This window comes from Elephas maximus, chromosome 5, assembly GCF_024166365.1.
Source record: "Elephas maximus indicus isolate mEleMax1 chromosome 5, mEleMax1 primary haplotype, whole genome shotgun sequence".
In the NCBI taxonomy this organism is placed as follows: domain Eukaryota; kingdom Metazoa; phylum Chordata; class Mammalia; order Proboscidea; family Elephantidae; genus Elephas; species Elephas maximus.
The window spans coordinates 105,787,892-105,806,097 of record NC_064823.1 but is presented as its reverse complement, the minus strand read 5'-3'; the positions used below and the strand labels follow the sequence as shown (position 1 = coordinate 105,806,097).

General features: G+C 37.8%; 1 protein-coding gene across 9 annotated transcripts in view; it reads right to left on the bottom strand.

The window, feature by feature from the left end:
* Positions 1 to 18,206, bottom strand: part of CLOCK (clock circadian regulator) — a 147,254-nt gene that overhangs the window by 27,199 nt on the left and 101,849 nt on the right. For all 9 annotated transcript variants that reach the window (XM_049886890.1, XM_049886888.1, XM_049886889.1 and 6 more), the window contains 5 exons: positions 9,116 to 9,236; positions 5,211 to 5,324; positions 4,960 to 5,078; positions 2,497 to 2,579; positions 2,165 to 2,271 (listed from right to left, as the gene is read on the bottom strand). In XM_049886890.1, the coding sequence (XP_049742847.1) occupies positions 2,165 to 2,271; positions 2,497 to 2,579; positions 4,960 to 5,078; positions 5,211 to 5,324; positions 9,116 to 9,236 (544 nt within the window). The remainder of the gene's footprint in view (positions 1 to 2,164; positions 2,272 to 2,496; positions 2,580 to 4,959; positions 5,079 to 5,210; positions 5,325 to 9,115; positions 9,237 to 18,206) is intronic.

The following is an 18,206-nucleotide window of genomic DNA, read 5'->3' as shown; positions in this document are numbered from 1 at the left end:
GGTTGGCAAGCCTAGCTCCACCAATAAGTGCCCAGAGGCACCCTTCTCCACCAGGAATGTGGGTGGCCTCTTGCACCATCTTGTGCCAGTCTCCTGGTTCTGCTGCCACCACTTCTCTGCTGCTGCTTCTTACCGTCTGTGCCATCTCCCATGTTACAGCTCTCCTCACTTCCTTCTGAGCCACCACTGGAATTGTCTCTGACGTCCATAATTCCACCAATAGTTTTTCAAGGTACTCTAGGCTTTTACTATTAGGCACCTTTAAACTCTTCCAGCCTCTACCTATTCACAGTTTCAAAACCACTTCCACATTTCAGGTATCTCTTAGAGCAGACATATCACTCCTGGTACCAAATTCTGTCTTAGTTATCCAGTATTGCTATAACAGAAATACTACAAGTAAACGCCTTTAACAAACAAATTTATTCTCTCACGGTTTAGGAGGCTAAAACTCCAAATTCAGGGCGCTAGATCTAGGGGAAGGCTTTCTCTCTAGAGGAAAGTCCTTGTCTCCTTTCAACATCTGTAGGCCTGGCTTTCCCTGGAAATCTCCATGTGTCATGGCATCAATCTTCCCATGGGTCTAGGAGGTTCTCAGCACAGGGACCCTGGGTCCAAATGATGTGGTCTGTTCCCAGATCTTCCTTCTTGGTGGTAGTAGGTTCCTCTGTCTCTGCTCGCTTCTTTCTCCTTTCATCTCTTGTAAGACAAAAGGTGATGCATGCCACATCCCAGGGAAACACCCCTTACATCGGATCAGGGCTGTGAACTGAGTTAGGGTGTTGCATCCCACCCTAATCCCCTTACAACTGATTGGCTGATCACATCACATCATGGGGGATGATTACATCATTACATAACTGCCAAATTGCTGAGAATCATGCCCAGCCAAGCTGACACACAGTTTTGGGGGAGAAAATTCAATCCATGACAGATATTTTAGTGTATCTAGAAGTGTTTCTTTAATGTTTTTTATGCATAGATAGGTAAACTATATACTAAGACAAACATTTTACTAACTGACATTATGTACCTAACTGTTCAAATGCGATTTAAAGACAGATTTAGGAATGGGAGTCATTCATAATCTGGGGGCTGCCTGGAGTTGATGCTATTAAAGAACATGCTTTATTTTCATATAAAAAAAAAGTTTATTTGACCAGCATAAAACATAATAAAAGTAATTAAGCTTAGAGGACACCCAAAAGTGTAGAATTTTGGGGGAGGACCACAGAAGCAAATAATCCTATCATTAAAACAAACACTTGAAACAAAGAAGGAACAGCAGTGTGGTAAAGGGTTGGGCCTAAATTCTAATCTTGACGCCATCATCAACAAGCCATGGGATTGTGGGTAAATTAACCTTACTGTGTCTCAGTTTACTCATGAAAAAATAGTAGTACCTATCTTCTAGAAATGGGTGATGAATGATGGAGATAATACATGTAAAATGCTTAGAACAGTGCTTGGCAATATGAGATAACGCTGCTGCTGCTGCTAATAACAATGACGTAACTGCGAGTAACATTAAATGAGCACTTACTATGAGCTTTATAAAATAGATTCTCTACTATACATAATTCCTGGGCTGATTTACATGCCTGGAAATTAAAATTTATGAAATGGTATTCTAATAGTTAGGCATACTATTATATTTTTCAAAGGAATCTACTTCACTTACTCCAGATACAGAGTATATACACTTCAGAACAAGGCTTATTATATGCCATATTATAAAATGGTACTATTATCAAAAAAAAAAAAAAAAAAAACGAAACTCACTGCCGTCAAGTCAATTCTGACTCATAGCAACCCTATAGGACAGAGTAGAACTGCCCCATAGAATTTCCAAGGAGCGCCTGGAATATTCGAACTGCTGACCTCTTGGTTAGCAGCCATAGCATTTAACCTCTACGCTGCCAGGGTTTCCGGTATGTAAAATAGGAACAACTTTAATTTAAACTTACTCTATGATTCCTACTGGATTAGTTATGTGAGTAAAATCTTCCAGTACATTTTAAAACTACAAAAAAGGTTGTAAGTCTGTATTTTCCCACTTTCCCACCTTCTATTAACAGGATATTGATAATAGGACAGAAACAGGATTTCTGCTTATATGATTCAAAAATAGTTTTGATCACCGGAAATATTAAAGTCTACTTACAGTGCTCATGACATTTTGCCAAGTTTTCTAGGTCATCCACATGATAGTAATCATAGCCTGATGTTCCCAGAACTTCAAATGGCAAATATCCTATTATGGGTGGTGCCCTAAATTACACATAAAGCAATCAATATTGTAACTTTTCTGTAACGACGAATACTCTGAACAGAAATCAATGCTTTAAAAAACAAATTTTTGGCTTTTGTTTTTTTAAAAACTGGTTAACAGATTTGAAAGTCCTCATTAGAAAAAAAATTTGTCTTTGAAACCCATTAATTTCAAGAATTACAAAATGACTACTATCCCTTTATGGAATTTAAAAATAGAGTTACCTGTGATCTAGAAATAGAAATTTCCATTCTAAACTATGTCTAGAAGTAAACTCTTCATTAGGTTCTTCAACAGTGCACATTTCCTACAAACAAATAATTAAAATTTAGAAATACTTCCCTGTGTCCTTAGAAGAATCTTAACTATTGCTGGGTCATTATTAGATAGCTTTTCCCTTAGCAAGTTATTAGCACATTTTAATTTTCTAGTATTAAAGACAGTGGCAATAAATAACTCTTTGATATAGGCTTTTGGGGGAGTATTTCTCACTCCCTGAAGTAATTTCACTCACTCATATATGCCAATAAACCCTGGTTTTGAATTCAGATCTCTCTCCTGAATTATATAGTTTCCCACTTCGGTCTAGTTGATACTTGATCTGGATGTTACCATGCATCTCAACTGATCATATCCTAAAATGAACTAACTGCTTTATCCCCTACACCCAGTTACACAATTTTCCATCTAATTTAACGGAGGCATACCAGTCTAGTGGCCAAAGTCTAGAATTCTGGTAGTTACAACACATTCATTCTCACCTTCCACCATCTAAGTGGTCACTACTAAGTCCTCTTAATTTCACCTGCTAAGTATTTAAACAATCTATTCCATCCCATCCATCTTCACTGCCTTAGTTCAGTCTAGACCTTTGCCATCACTGACTCACATTATTCCCATAGCTTCTCCCCAAACAGCCTCCCTGTCGTTCAATTCATCTTCTATACTAGGGCCACAGTTACCTTAATAACACTCAAATATGATTATGTAACTTCCCTACTTAAAAACCTTCCAAGGTTTCTCATCCCATTAGATAAAGTTTAAACTTACCAGCACAGAAAAAACAAGCAACAAAGAAATAAATTTCATTTCTGGCTTCCATCTACTTTTCTAACCTCATCTTGCATTATCTCCAGCCCCTCTACAACACTTACTCTAGTCTCCAGTAATAGTAAACAACGTGTTCCAACCTGCCCCAGTGTCCTCAGATGACCTTTGTGCAGTACAGTGTAATAGTTAAGATCTTGGGCTTTTACTCAAAGAGAAGGGGAATCAAGTCCTAGTTCTACCATTTACTCACTGACAGGCTTTGGGAAAGCAGTTTAACTTCCCTGTCTCAGTTTCCTTAAATATAAAATGAGGATCGTATTAGCATATATCTCATAGGGTTGTTATGAAAATTAAATGAGCTAATGCATGTAAAATATACAGCATGCAATAAGAACTCAAAGAAGCCGTTGTGGCACAGTGCTTAAGTACTCAGCTGCTAAATGAAAAGATTGGTGGTTTGAACCCACTAGCCGCTCTGCAGGAGAAAGATGTGGGAGTTTGCTTCTGTAAAGATTACAGCCTCTGAAACCCTATGGGCTAGTTTTACTCTGTCCTATATGGTGACTACGAGTTGGAATTGACTTGATGGCAATGGGTACTGGTAGTAAGAAATCCATAAATGTTAGTCATTGCTAATATTTCCTAAGGTCAAAACAAGCAGAGCAAGGTTGGTTTAAGATCTCCTAACTGCTAATTCGGTACTGTGTCCTATCCAATGGTTTCTCCTTAAATTTTAAACCTGGATGGCTTCTACTTTCCAGCCACTTTCTGTGGTCGAACCATCTCACTTTCCTACTCCCCTACTAATTATCTGCTAGTTGGGCCCAAGAAAGGAAAATATTGAAAATATTGCTATTAAAAGTCACTTGTATATTTTAAAAGTAAATTTAAAAAATAATCTTTTTAAAATTATCTAGATTATGGCTTTTCTCCTAACTATACAATAGCAGCATCCTAAAATTTTGCACAAAAGTTGGATAATGGCAATACATAACCATTGATTAATTGCAAAAGATGTACACTAAAACATTTAATTATATAATTTTATGAGTGCCTTAACTTTATTTGCTTCAAAAATATCATAATCATGCATATTTAATGATTCATGACCATGATTACTTCAATGTTTGTAGTCAGTTTCAGTCATTCTAGAAACAAACAAACAAAATTACATATAGTTCTGACGATATACTGGGTTGAATACTGCCTAAAATTCATGTCCACCCAGGACTTAGGATGTAATTAGCTAAGACAAGGTCATACTGGATTAGGATGGGCCCTAAATCCAATGATGGGTGTCTTTGTAAGAAGGCCATGTGAAAAAATACATGGAAGAAGACCATGTGACGTTGGAGGCAGAGATTAGACTGATGTAACTATAAGCCAAGGAATACCAAGGATTGCCTGCAACCACCAAAAGCTAGGGATAGGCAAGGAAAGATTCTTCCCTAGATCCTTCAGAAGAACCAGCCCTGCTGAACACCTTTATTTCAGACTTTCAGCCTCCTTAACCGTTAAGAATAAGTTTCTGTTGTTTCAAGCCACTCAGTTTGTGGTAATCTGTTATGGCAGTCCTACTGAACTAATGCAAACATATGATTCAAAATCCGTTTTGGGATATAAAATTAGAAACATACCTTAATGAACTGAGGTGTAGCTAACCTGACAGTAGCTACAAAACATACCCTATCTTCGTAAGTAGGCCTGTGTGTGCGTTGTATAGTTCCTTCGAAACCATTGTGTGCTGAAGTAGACACTAAAACAATAAGGAAATATGTACCATTGTTAATTCACCTAGTTTTTACTGATGTCTGAACTTCTACGTCTTTAAGAGTGTAAAAGAATACCAAGTTATAATTACACAGTAAGAAAAGGATTTTTAACTTACCACTGTTTAAAGATTTGAAATTTCCTATAAATTTCACATATTCATAGGTTGATGGTTCCTTTGGGTCTATCGTTCCTCGAAGCATATGACAACAGAATTCTAACTGATTTTTTGCTGAAATAACAGAAAAATATGATGTATTTCAAAGAAAGGTTTTGCTTACCATTCTAAAGCTAATATTTCCATCTCTACCTTAAATAGTCTTTACTATCTTCTACAGGTTTGGGGCCACACCACTGCTGGTCATTCCTCTAGCTCCTATACTTTCTTTGGTTTCTCACTTTCTACTTTTGAATTTGCTCAGGTCTTCCCCATCTCAAACAAAGAGTTGTCCATGCTACTCTTTTTTAGTAACAGATCTCCTTTGTTTTCATATGTACTCCAGTTTCCATATATTAATTACCCTTAACTTCATGACCTGTGGCTCTCACCACCCTACAAAATTTGCTCTTCTAAAGATTTCCAACATTTGTACTGTCAACCTCAATGGTCTCTTCTCATTGCTTCCACCACTTAAAACCCACACTTCTTCATTCCCATAGCGTGAAACTTACCTTCCTACCTCACTGACTATTCCTATCTCTTCTGCTTGTACAACTTCAAACTGTGGGCATTCACAAAGGTTCTTTTCATCTTGATATTGTACTATCCTTTTCAAACTTACTGGCCTTGGTAAGATTTTTACTCCTAACTCTAACATTTCACATAAGACAAAGTCTTATATCAATGTTTGCTTTCGGGACATTTCCACTTGACTGTGCCATCAGCAATTTAAAGTCAAGATATTCAAAAGTGAATTTATCCTTTCTTTCTAAACTGTCTTTCTCCTTTATTCTATTCGTGCTTATCTTCCAAGTTAGAAACTGTATCATTTTTTTGTCAGTTCTCTTCCCATCACAAGTCCCAAATCTAATCTGTAACTATTGTTGTCAGCTGCTGAATTGGTTTTGACTCACAGACTCTATGGTACTGCAGAATGAAACACTGCCTGGTCCTGTGTCATCCTCACAATCTTTGCTATGTTTGAGCTCAATGTTGCAGCCATTGTGTCAATCTATATGGTTGAGGGTCTTCCTCTTTTTCACTGACCCTCTACTTTTCCAAGCATGATGTCCTTCTCCAGGGACTGGACCCTTCTGATAACATATCCAAAGTAGATAAAGACAAAGTCTTGTCACCCTCCCTTCTAGGGATTCTTAGTCTCTCTTCTACACATTCTCCCTTAGAATCTGTAACTAGGACCTGCAATTTATTTCACTGAAAAAGCTCTCAAATGTTATTTTCCAACTGAACATTCACTATCACCAATTTATACAGGCTGAAATACCTTGCATCTAGACAAATGTAACTATTAATTATGCCTCCATACTCAGATATGGCCTTGTCTACTACTCTTAGAATATAAGTTTCATCGTATTATTTCAGCACTCAAAGACTATTAACATGTCTCGTCTGCTCACTGCATCCAGCGCATACTCTTGTGTTATTATTATGATAGATAGCTTTATCATCAAACGCAAAAACCAAAGAAACCAAACCCAGTGGCGTTGAGTCGATTCTGACTCATAGCGGCCCTATAGGCAGGGTAGAACCACCACATAGAGTTTCCAAGGAGCGCCTGGTGAATTCAAACTGCCGACCCTTTGGTTCGCAGCCATAGCACTTAACCACTATGCCACCAGGGTTTCCTCATCGAACACAATGGGTTCAAAATCCAACTACCTTCCTCTCCAAACCCTTCCCACTGATGATCCTTATCCACTCTGTGACCTGTGCCTAAAATGAAGTCCTACTGAGTTTATCTACTTAACACTCAATTATCCTCCTTCCTTTCCATTCTTTTACTTGCTAGGATTATATAGCTTTACTTTTTGTCTCCAGTCTGGTTCTCTTCAAAATTTTCCATGAGTGATTTTTTTTCTAGACCATTTCACTGGTTCCTCACTGCGTAAAACAAAAATCAAACTCTATAGGATAAAATATTAGATCCTTTATTTCCTTCTCCAGATACAGATACAGATGTAATCTTCATTACGGCCAAAATGATCTCTTCCAAAATTATGAATTTTCCAATTTTCCTTCTGTGTTTGAACTTATGTTTATTCCTTTGTCATGAAACACTTTTTTCTGGGAGAACTTTTTTATGTATCAGTTGTTTAAAGAGGGAGTCAGTCAGTCATTAAATTAAAGCTTTTCTCTGTCAAAAACTATTGTTGCCATCTTTACCTCTGATCTTAGATGTAGGAGCCTAAGGACTGGCTTTCTGCCTGAGGTTTATATTCAGTTCTCCAGGCAATTCTGCCCTTATGAAGGTCTCTAAAGCAGACTCTTCTCCTTTGTCCACCTATTGTTACCTTCCAGGATTCTACAATTCTAGTTCTTCTCATTGCTCTATATATTTACCTCAAGCAATGTCATTCAATGCCATGACTTCACATACTATTTATAGGCATAAAACTGGCCTCTACTTCTATTATATCCAGCCCAAATCATTCTCCTAAGCACTAGACTAGAATGGCCTAATGTTGTTATTGTTAGTTGCCATCAAGTTGATTCCGACTCATCGCAACCCCATGTATGCAGAGTAGAACTGGTCCACAGGGTTTTCAAGGCTGTGACTTTTCAGAAACAGATTACCAGGTCTGTCTTTTGAGACACCTCTGGGTGGGTTTGAACTGCCAACCTTTTGGTTAATAGTTCAGCATTTAACCATGTATGCCACTCTAGACTCCTAGAATGGTCTACTAATCAACTTCATAAGAACTTTTAAACAAATATAAAACAGGATTAAAATGGGTTATTTTGGTCCCTAGCTTTTCTCAACTCCCCTTGAAAGATGATCCTTTCTTATCAAACATGTATATTGTTGTTGTTGTATGTCATCAAGTCAATCCCAACTCTAAGTGAACCATGTGACAGAGCAGAACTTCCCCATATGGTTTCCTAGGCTGTAATCTTTAAGTAAATGGAGCAAATTGCCAGGCCTTTTCTCCCTTGGAGCAGCTGGTAGGTTTCAACTGCCCACCTTTTGGTTAGCTCTTAAGTGCTTAACCAGTGTACCACCAGAGCTCCTTATCAAACATATATACACATATGCATACGTATATTTGCATATATGCGTGTGTGTGTGTATATCTCAATTCTTGGACAGAAAAACAAAAACAAAAAATCTTCAAGATGATTAATATCAGTACTATTAACATCAAAATACAAAATTCTTGAAAATAGTGATTCAAGAAGACATCAAATAGATAATGGCTAAATACAGTGTTATAACAACTTCAAATTTTCCAAAACACAGGGAGCAAATATACACAGCAATTTAATCAAGAAAATGAGGTGTTTTGGTCAAATTAATTTGTCTAATCAATCTAGCAGAAATATATGATTATATCATAATATTTTGTACTTCTTGATGGCAGGGGTTATTTTTCATTATTCTTAGCATTTTTTATAACATAGCACAATTGCCTGGTACATTAGATACATCCAATAAATGACTGTTTAATTAATAAAGAAAACTGGTTCCTTCATTTAATAATTGAAAAAGAGATACAAAAGTTGTATTTTCCCCACAGTTTGAGTGTCAAATTGGTTAAGGAAGGGGGAGGGGAAATGAAAATGTTTAATTTTCTTACATCAAATAAAACAGACTTTTATTTAAAAATTAGTAAGAATATATTACCAAGCTCCATTTTTGCATAAATATAATTTTGTGGCATACCCATGATCCAGATCTATTATAGCAAGCAAGACGGAATTTCAAGGATCTGAAAGATTACATTAACAACGTCCTATGTTAATTCAGTTAAACTTCGACGTGTCTGTCATAGTCACAAAAGTAAAGGATAAATACCGTCTATCAAAAATAAAATTTAACTTTCTGCTTGACAGCCACTACTTACATTTTAAATACTCCGGGGTTAATGAATCACTTTCCAGCAGATGGGTAGACAGTATTTTATAAACCTCTGAATGTTCCCCCTCTGGGATAAAATTAAATATACTTTGATCCACAAGATCAGACTAATAAAGAAATAAAAAAAGTAAAATGATTTTAATGATTCAAGAAACATTCATTTTTAAAGTATATAATCACTACTAAAAAATTAGAGGAGCCTATGGCTCATTTAATCAGCTGAAAAAACTGACAAATAATCAGCTGAAAAAACTGACAAATGTCAAGTTAAGGACCACATCTCAAAAAACAAAGACAAGCTGAAAAGTTGGAAGATTAACATTACCTTTATACCTCTCATGCCAGTGCCATTAGCTCCATGATCAATATGACCTTGAGAACTTCGTGAATTATTTGCAAAGCTAAGTTTCACTAAATTTGAACACTTCAAAATATAATGGAACTATGAGGGTTGATTAGAAAAATGTCTGCCTAAGAGACCGATCCTGATCGTATATGCAAACTAGTACACTTCAGTGGTATGCCTACTACAAAGGGCTAGCTACAGGCTAAACAGAGAGATGGGACTTTGGTGTTACATCAATCACCCAATGTGTCCTTTATTTCATATTTCATCTTTTCCAGGCATCTATCCCTATATCCCACTGTCAAAAAGTCTTACTTTTAGCTAATTAAAAAAAAGGCAAACAATAGGTTAAAGCATTATGATCCTTGCTAAAATGTAGCTTTTAATCATGATTCATTAATTAACAGTAATCTGATAAACACCAGGTTGCCTACAATGTGCCAGGGATTGTGAAATCAAAGATGAATAAGAGTTCCAATTCTTATGTAATATTAACAACAAAATTTCAATGAGTTTACATTACTTTACAGGACCTAGTCCATTTGTACTTGGTCTATAATTTTCAAACTGCTCTGTGGAATCCTTGGGATCTTGAATGGTATCTCAAGGACTGCAGAGCTAACGGTGGCGGCCAAGGAAGAGTAAAGGAGCTATGGAGGCAGGGTTTGGGGTATTTCCCCCTGCATCCAACCAAAAAGCAGTTCCACTTTTATTTTGCTTATATTCTAAACATCTGTAAAAATTTTGTTTGAAGAAAGAACTCCACTGCTAAAAATGAAAGAAAAAAAAGAAAACCAAAACCACTACTGAGCCACTGGAGATTGGGGGGTGGGGGGGTGGGAAAAGGGTGTTTTACTATTCTCCACACAAGCCGCTAATTCACATTTTTTCTTCTGTCTTTAGTCTAGTCCTCAAAGGTTAGTTGCCCTTCCACTAAATTATGTGCAATTAAGTCCACTCTCTCTGGGTTTCACGTTTCTTGCTAATAACTTAAATCCCTTCTGGTACTGAAATGAATGACCTTATAATTTCGTCACAGAAAACCAGAGCAGAAAATAAACTCATAAATTTCCTTTCTAATCTCATAATGAATTAAGTAAAGCATTTATGCCAGCTTATTAGCTACAAATAAGCTAAATTAGTTCATTAGTATCAGGTGACAAAGTTAAGAAAATGGTTTTTTGCAGGGCTTATCAAACCGGTCTTGTAATTTGATACTCAGAATAAAAATTGAAATTTTAAAATTTTAATTAATGTTAATTAAAAACTGAAATTTTATATCATATGGGCCACAGATTAAGACAGCAAGTTATAATTTGTCAACAGAACTGTATAATAAACACACCTAAGCCTAACTTAGGGGTTTGCTAATTTTACTCCCCTCTGGGTAACAGCCAATATTCTACTTTTAGACAAAACAGGTAAGTACAGGTCGGCCTCGATTCACAAAGTACACAAGTTATGACGAACTGCACTTACCACCACCCTTTTCTTTTTAATACCTCACTGTCTTGATCACGGTAGCTTTATAAATCTTGAAATCAGGCAGATAGTCCTCCAACTCTGTTCTTTTTCCAAGTCATTTTGGCTATTCCAAGTCCTTTTATTTAAACTTAAATTTTCAGATCACTTCCTCAGTTTCTACATAAAAGCCTACTGGGCTTTTGTGTAGAATCCACAGATTAATTCAGGGAAGACTGACATATGAACAACACTGAGTCTTCAGATTCATGAACATGGTATTTCTCTCCACTTATTTAGGTCTTCATAATTTTTTGCAGCGATTTTTTTTTTTAATAATTTTTATTGTGCTTTAAGTGAAAGTTTACAAATCAAGTCAGCTTCTCACACAAAACCCACATACACCTTGCTACATGCTCCCAGTTACTCTCCCCCTAATGAGACAGCCTGGTCTCTCCCTCCTCTCTCTTTTCATGTCCATTTCACCAGCTTCTAACCCCCTCTACCCTCTTATCTCCACTCCAGGCAGGAAATGCCAACATAGTCTCAAGTGTCCACCTGACCCAAAAAGCTCACTCCTCACCAGCATGCCTCTCCAACCCACTGTCCAGTCCAATCCATGTCTGAAGAGTTGGCTTCGGGAATGGTTCCTATCCTGGGCCAACAGAAGGTCTGGGGGCCATGACCAACGGGGTCCTTCTAGTCTCAGTCAGAGCATTAAGTCTGGTCTTTTTATGAGAATTTGGGGTCTGCATCCCACTGCTCTCCTGCTCCCTCAGGGGTTCTCTGTTGTGTTCCCTGTCAGGGCAGTCATCAGCTGTAGCTGGGCACCATCTAGTTCTTCTGATCTCAAGATGTAGTCTCTGGTTCACGTGCCCCTTTCTGTCTCTTGGGCTCATAATTGCCTTGTGTCCTTGGTGTTCTTCATTCTCCTTTAATCCAGGTGGATTGAGACCAACTGATGCATCTTAGATGGCTGCTTCCTAGTGTTGAAGACCCCAGATGCCACTCTTCAAAGTGGGATGCAGAATGTTTTGTTAATAGATTTTATTATGCCAATTGACTTAGATGTCCCCTGAAACTATGGTCCCCAAACCCCTGCCCCTGCTACACTGGCCTTCGAAGCATTCAGTTCATTCAGGAAACTTCTTTGCTTTTGGTTTAGTCCAGTTGTGCTGACCTCGCCTGAATTGTGTGTTGTCTTTCCCTTCACCTAAAGTAGTTCGTATCTACTATATAATTAGTGAATACCCCTCTCCCATCTCCCTCCCTCCCCCCTCTTGTAACCACAAAAAAATGTGTTCTTCTCAGTTTAAACTATTTCTCAAATTCTTATAATAGTGGTCTTATCTGTCCTTTCGGAACTGACTAATTTCACTCAGCGTAATGCCTTCAGGTTCCTCCATGTTATGAAATGTTTCAAAGATTCCTCACTGTTCTTTACTGATGTGTAGTATTCCAGCGTGTGAATATACCATCATTTATTTACCCATTCATCTGTTGATGGGCACCTTCGTTGCTTCCATCTTTTTGCTACTGTAAACAGTGCTGCAATAAACATGGGTGTGCATATATCTGTTCGTGTAAAGGCTCTTATTTCTCTAGGATATATTCCGAGGAGTGGGATTGCTGGATCGTATGGTAGTTCTATTTCTAACTTTTTAAGGAAGCGCCAAATCGATTTCCAAAGTGTTGTACCATTTAACATTCCCACCAGCAGTGTAGAAGTGTTCCAATCTCTCCACAGCCTCTCCAACATTTAATCTTTTGTGTTTTTTGGATTAATGCCAGCCTTGTTGGAGTGAGATGAAATCTCATTGTAGTTTTGATCTGCGTTTCTCTAATGGCTGATGATCGTGAACATTTCCTCATGTATCTGTTAGCTACCTGAATGTCTTTAGTGAAGTGTCTATTCATATCTTTTGCCCATTTTTTAATTGGGTTATTTGTCTTAATTGAGTTTTTGCAGTATCATGTAGATTTTAGAGACCGGGCACTGTCTGGAAATGTCATAGCTAAAAACTTTTTCCCAGTCTGTAGGTAGTCTTTTTACCCTTTTGGTGAAGTCTTTGGATAAGCACAGGTGTTTGGTTTTTAGGAGCTTCCAGTTATCTAGTTTTTCTTCTGCATTCTTAACAATGTCTTGTATACTGTTTATGCCATGTATTAGGGCTCCTAGCATTGTCCCTATTTTTTCTTCCATGATCTTTATCATTTTAGATTTTTTATTTAGGTCTTTGATCCATTTTCAGTTAGTTTTTGTGCATGGAGTGAGGTATGGGTCTTGTTTCATTATTTTGCACATGGATATCCAGTTATGCCAGCACCATTTGTTAAAAAGGCTGTCTTTTCCCCATTTAACTGTTTTGGGGCCTTTGTCAAATATCAACTGCTCATATGCGGATGGATTTATGTCTGGATTCTCAATTCTGTTCCATTGGTCTATGTATCTGTTGTAGCAGTACCAGGGTATTTTGACTACTGTGGCGGTATAACAGGTTCTAAAATCAGGTAAAGTAAGGCCTCCCACTTGGTTCTTCTTTTTCAGTAATGCCTTATTTATCTGGGGCCTCTTTCCTTTCCATATGAAGCTGATGATTTGTTTCTCCACCTCTTTAAAGAATGTCGTTGACATTTGGATCGGAATTGCATTAAATGTATAGATCGCTTTTGGTAGAAGAGACATTTTTATAATGTTAAGTCTTCCCATCCATGAGCAAGGTATGCTTTTCCACTTATGTAAGTCCATTTTGGTTTCTTGCAGAAGTGTACTATAATTTTCTTTGTATAAGTCTTTTACATCTCTGGTAAGATTTATTCCTAAATATTTTATCTTCTTGGGGGCTACTGTAAATGGCATTGATTTGGTGATTTCTTCTTCGATGTTCTTTTTGTTGGTGTAGAGGAATCCAACTGATTTTTGTATGTTCATCTTGTATCATGATACTCTGCTGAGCTCTTCTATTAGTTTCAGTAGTTTTCTGGAGGATTCCTTAGGGTTTTCTGTGTATAAGATCATGTCGTCTGCAAACAGAGATAATTTTACTTCTTCCTTGCCAATCTGGATGCCCTTTATTTCTTTATCTAGCCTAATTACTCTGGCTAGGACCTCCAACACAATGTTGAATAAGAGCAGTGATAAAGGCCATCCTTGTCTGGTTCCTGATGTCAGTGGGAATGCTTTCAGGCTCTCTCCATTTAGGGTGATGTTGGCTGTTGTCTCTGTATAAATGCCCTTTATTATGTTTGGGAATTTTCCTTCTATTCCTATTTTTCTGAGACTTTTTATCATGAATGAGTGTTGAACTTTGTCAAATGCCTTTTCTGCATCGATAAAATAATGTGATTCTTGTCTTTTATTTACATGGTGGATTACAGTAATTGTTTTTCTAATGTTGCACCATCCCCACATACCTGGTATGAATCCCACTTGGTCATGGTGAATTATTTTTTTGACATGTTGTTGAATTCTATTGGCTAGAATTTTGTTGAGGATCTTTGCTTCTACGTTCATTAGGGATATAGGTCTATAATTTTCTTTTCTCGTGGTGTCTTTACCTGGTTTTGGTATCAGGGATATGGTGGCTGCAGCAATATTTTGAAGTTTTCATAGTACATGTCTTGGAATTCTTTTAACGGATTTACTCCTAAGCTGAAAAGACAGGAAAGAAAGAAAAGGCCAAGGTGGATGTCAGAGGAGACTCTGAAACTTGCTCTCGAAACGTCTAGCAGCTAAACCAAAAGGAAGAAATGATGAAGTAAAAGAAATGAACAGAAGATTTCAAAGGGCAGCTCAAGAAGACAAAGTACAATATTATAACGACATGTGCAAAGAGTTGGAGATAGAAAACCAAAACGGATGAATACACTCAGTGTTTCTCAAGCTCAAAGAACTGAGGAAAAAATTCAACCCTGGAGTTGCAATAGTGAAGGATTCTATGGCGAAAATACTAAATGATGCAGGAAGCATCAAAAGAAGATGGAAGGAATACACAGGGTCATCACACGACGTTCAACCATCTCAAGAGGAAGCACATTATCAAGAACTGATGGTACTGAATGAAGAAGTCCAAGCTGCACTGAAGGCCCTGGGAAAAATCAAGGCTTCAGGAATGGACGGAATATCAGTTGAGATGTTTCAACAAACCAGTGGAGCGCTGGAAATGCTCACTTATTTATGTCAGGAAATTTGGAAGACAGCTGCCTGGCCATTTGACTAGAAGAGGTCCACATTTATGCCTATTCCCAAGAAAGGTGATCCAACCGAATGTGGAAATTATCAAACAATATGATTAATAACACACCCAAGTAAAATTTTGCTGAAGAACATTCAAAAACAGCTGTAGCAGTATATCGACAGGAAACTGCCAGAAATTTAGGCCGGATTCAGAAGATGACGTGGAACCAGGGACATCATTGCTGATGTCAGATGGATCCTGGCTGAAAGCAGAGAATACCAGAAGGATGTTTACCCGTGTTTTATTGACTATGCAACGGCATTCAACTGTGTGGATAGTAACAAATTATGGACAACATCAGGTAGAATGGGAATTTCAGAACCTTTAATTGAGCTCATGAGGAACCTTTGCATAGATCAAGAGACAGTTGTTCAGACAGAACAAGGGGATACTACGTGGTTTAAAATCAGGAAAGGTGTGCGTCAGGGTTGTATCCTTTCACCATACCTATTCAATCTGTATGCCGAGCAAATAATCCTAGAAGCTGGACTATATGAAGAATGCGGCACCAGGATTGGAGGAAGACTCATTAACAACCTGCATTATACAGATGACACAACCCTGGTTGCTGAAAGTGAAAAGGACTTGAAGCACTTACTGATGAAGATCAAAGACCACAGCCTTCAGTACAGATTACATCTCAACATGAAACAGAAATCCTCACAACTGGACCAATAAGCAACATCATGATAAATGGAGAAAGGACCGAAGTTGTCAAGGATTTCCTTTTACTTGGATCCACAATCAACAGCCATGGAAGCAGCAGTCAAGAAATGAAAAGATACACTACACTGGGCAAATCTGTGGCAAAGAACTTCTTTAAAGTGTTGAAAAGCAAAGATGTCATCTTGAACACTAGGTGCACTTGACTCAAGCTATGGTATTTTCAATCATGTCATGTGTGTGCGAAAGCTAGACAATGAATAAGGAAGACCGAAGAAGAACTGACGCCTTTAAACTGTGGTGCTGGCAAAGAATACTGAATATACCATGAATGCCAAAATAACAAACAAATTTGTCTTGGAAGAAGTACAACCAGAATGCTCCTTAGAAGCAAGGATGGCAAAATGGCATTTTACATACTTTGGACATGTTGTCAGGAGGGATCAGTCCTTGGAGAAGGACATTATGCTTGGTAAAGTTGAGGGTCAGCAGAAAAGAGGAAGACTCTCAATGAGATGGATTGACACAATGGCTGCAATAATGAGCTCAAGCGTAACGATTTTAAGGATGGGATAGGACCAGACACCGTTTCGTTCTATGGTACACAGGGTTGGTATGAGTTGGAAACAACTTGACAGCACCTAACAATAGCAACAGTACTCCTATGCATTTCGTAGTTTTGATTCTACTATATAAATGGTATTTTTTTTTTTTTTTAATTTCCAGTTCTTCATTGCTAGTATACTGAGTTAAAATGATTTTTGTATACTGATCTGCAACCCTGCTCTCTTAGGCTGTGGTCTCTAGAGGAGTAAAACCCGTGAAGCATATGTATAAATATATAGAAACACACACACACACACACGCACACATATGTTCATGAATAGACATATATATGTAGAAACAGATAGGGAGAGATTTATTTCAAGGAAACGGCTCATACAGTTGTAGAGGCTGGCAAGTCTCAAGTCTGTGCGTCAGATGTCAGGCTAGAGGCCTCTCCTGACTCACATGGGTTGCAGGGGCCAACAAACCCAAATCGGCAGGTCAGATGGCAGGTTACTGGCTCACAGGGCTGCAGGAGCTGGCAAAATCCCAAATCTGCAGGTCAGATGGCAAGTTGCTGGCTCACATCCCAAGAACCGGAGGTCAAAGGATGACAAGTCCGTTTCAGGATTCAGAGACAGTGAGCTTTGCCAGAACATCTATATATACTGGATGCAGACCACACCCCCAAGAAAACTCTCCTCTCAACTGACTAGCTCCTCACATCAGATCACAAAATGGAGGATAATTACATTATATCTGCCGAGCCACTGAGAATTATGGCCTAGCCAGGTTGACATATAACCTTAATCATCACATTTGCTAAAATCACTTGCTAGTTCTTATCATTTTTTTGTAGATTCCACAGGATATTTATATAAATGATCATTTCATCTCTGAATACAGACAGTTCTACTTTTTCCATTGCAATCTGAATGGCTTTTGTTTCTTTTTCTCACCTTAATACACTGGTTAAAACCTCCACTACAATGTTGAACAGAAGTGGTGAGAACAGATATTATTGCCTTGTTCCTTATCTTAAGAGGAGAACACCTTTAAATATGATGTTAGCTGTCTATTTTTCATGAAGTCCCTTTAAAAGAGTTGAGGAAATCCCCTTTATTGCTAGCTTGCTGAGAGTTTTCATCAGGAATGGAGGCTAGATTTTGTTAAATGCTTTTTTTGTACCTATTAAGAACATCCTATAATTTCACTTTTTTATTCTGTTAATATAGTTCTACTCTGCACACAAGGCATCACCATGCATCAGAATCAACCTGATGGCAACTAGCAATAACAGCAACATGTTGAATTACATTATATTCATTGATTTTTCTAATGTTAAGCCAACCTGCATTCCTGACATAAACCATATTTGGCCATGGTGTGTAATTCTCTTTATATATTGCTGGGTTGGATTTTCTAAAATTATGTTAAGAATTGTTGTATCTATGTTCATGAGTGTCTTAGTTTCCAAGTACTGCCTTAACAAAAAATACCACAAGTGGGTGGCTTTAATGAACAGGAATCTATTGTCTCACGGTTTGGGAAGACAGATGCCTAAATCGGGGCGTTGGCTCTATGGGGGTCATTCTTAGTCGGCAGCCGTGGGTATTTCTTGACATCCTTTGGTTTGTAGATGGTTCTCACACGGCCTCTTCCATGTGTGTGTCTATTCTGCTCTTTTTATCGTACATCACTTAGAAGTAATTACATTTAGACCCATCCTACTATGGTCTGGCCTTAGTAACATAACAAAAAACCCTATTTCTGAAAAGGGTCATATTAACAGGTACAGGGGTTAGGACTTCCAACATATCTTT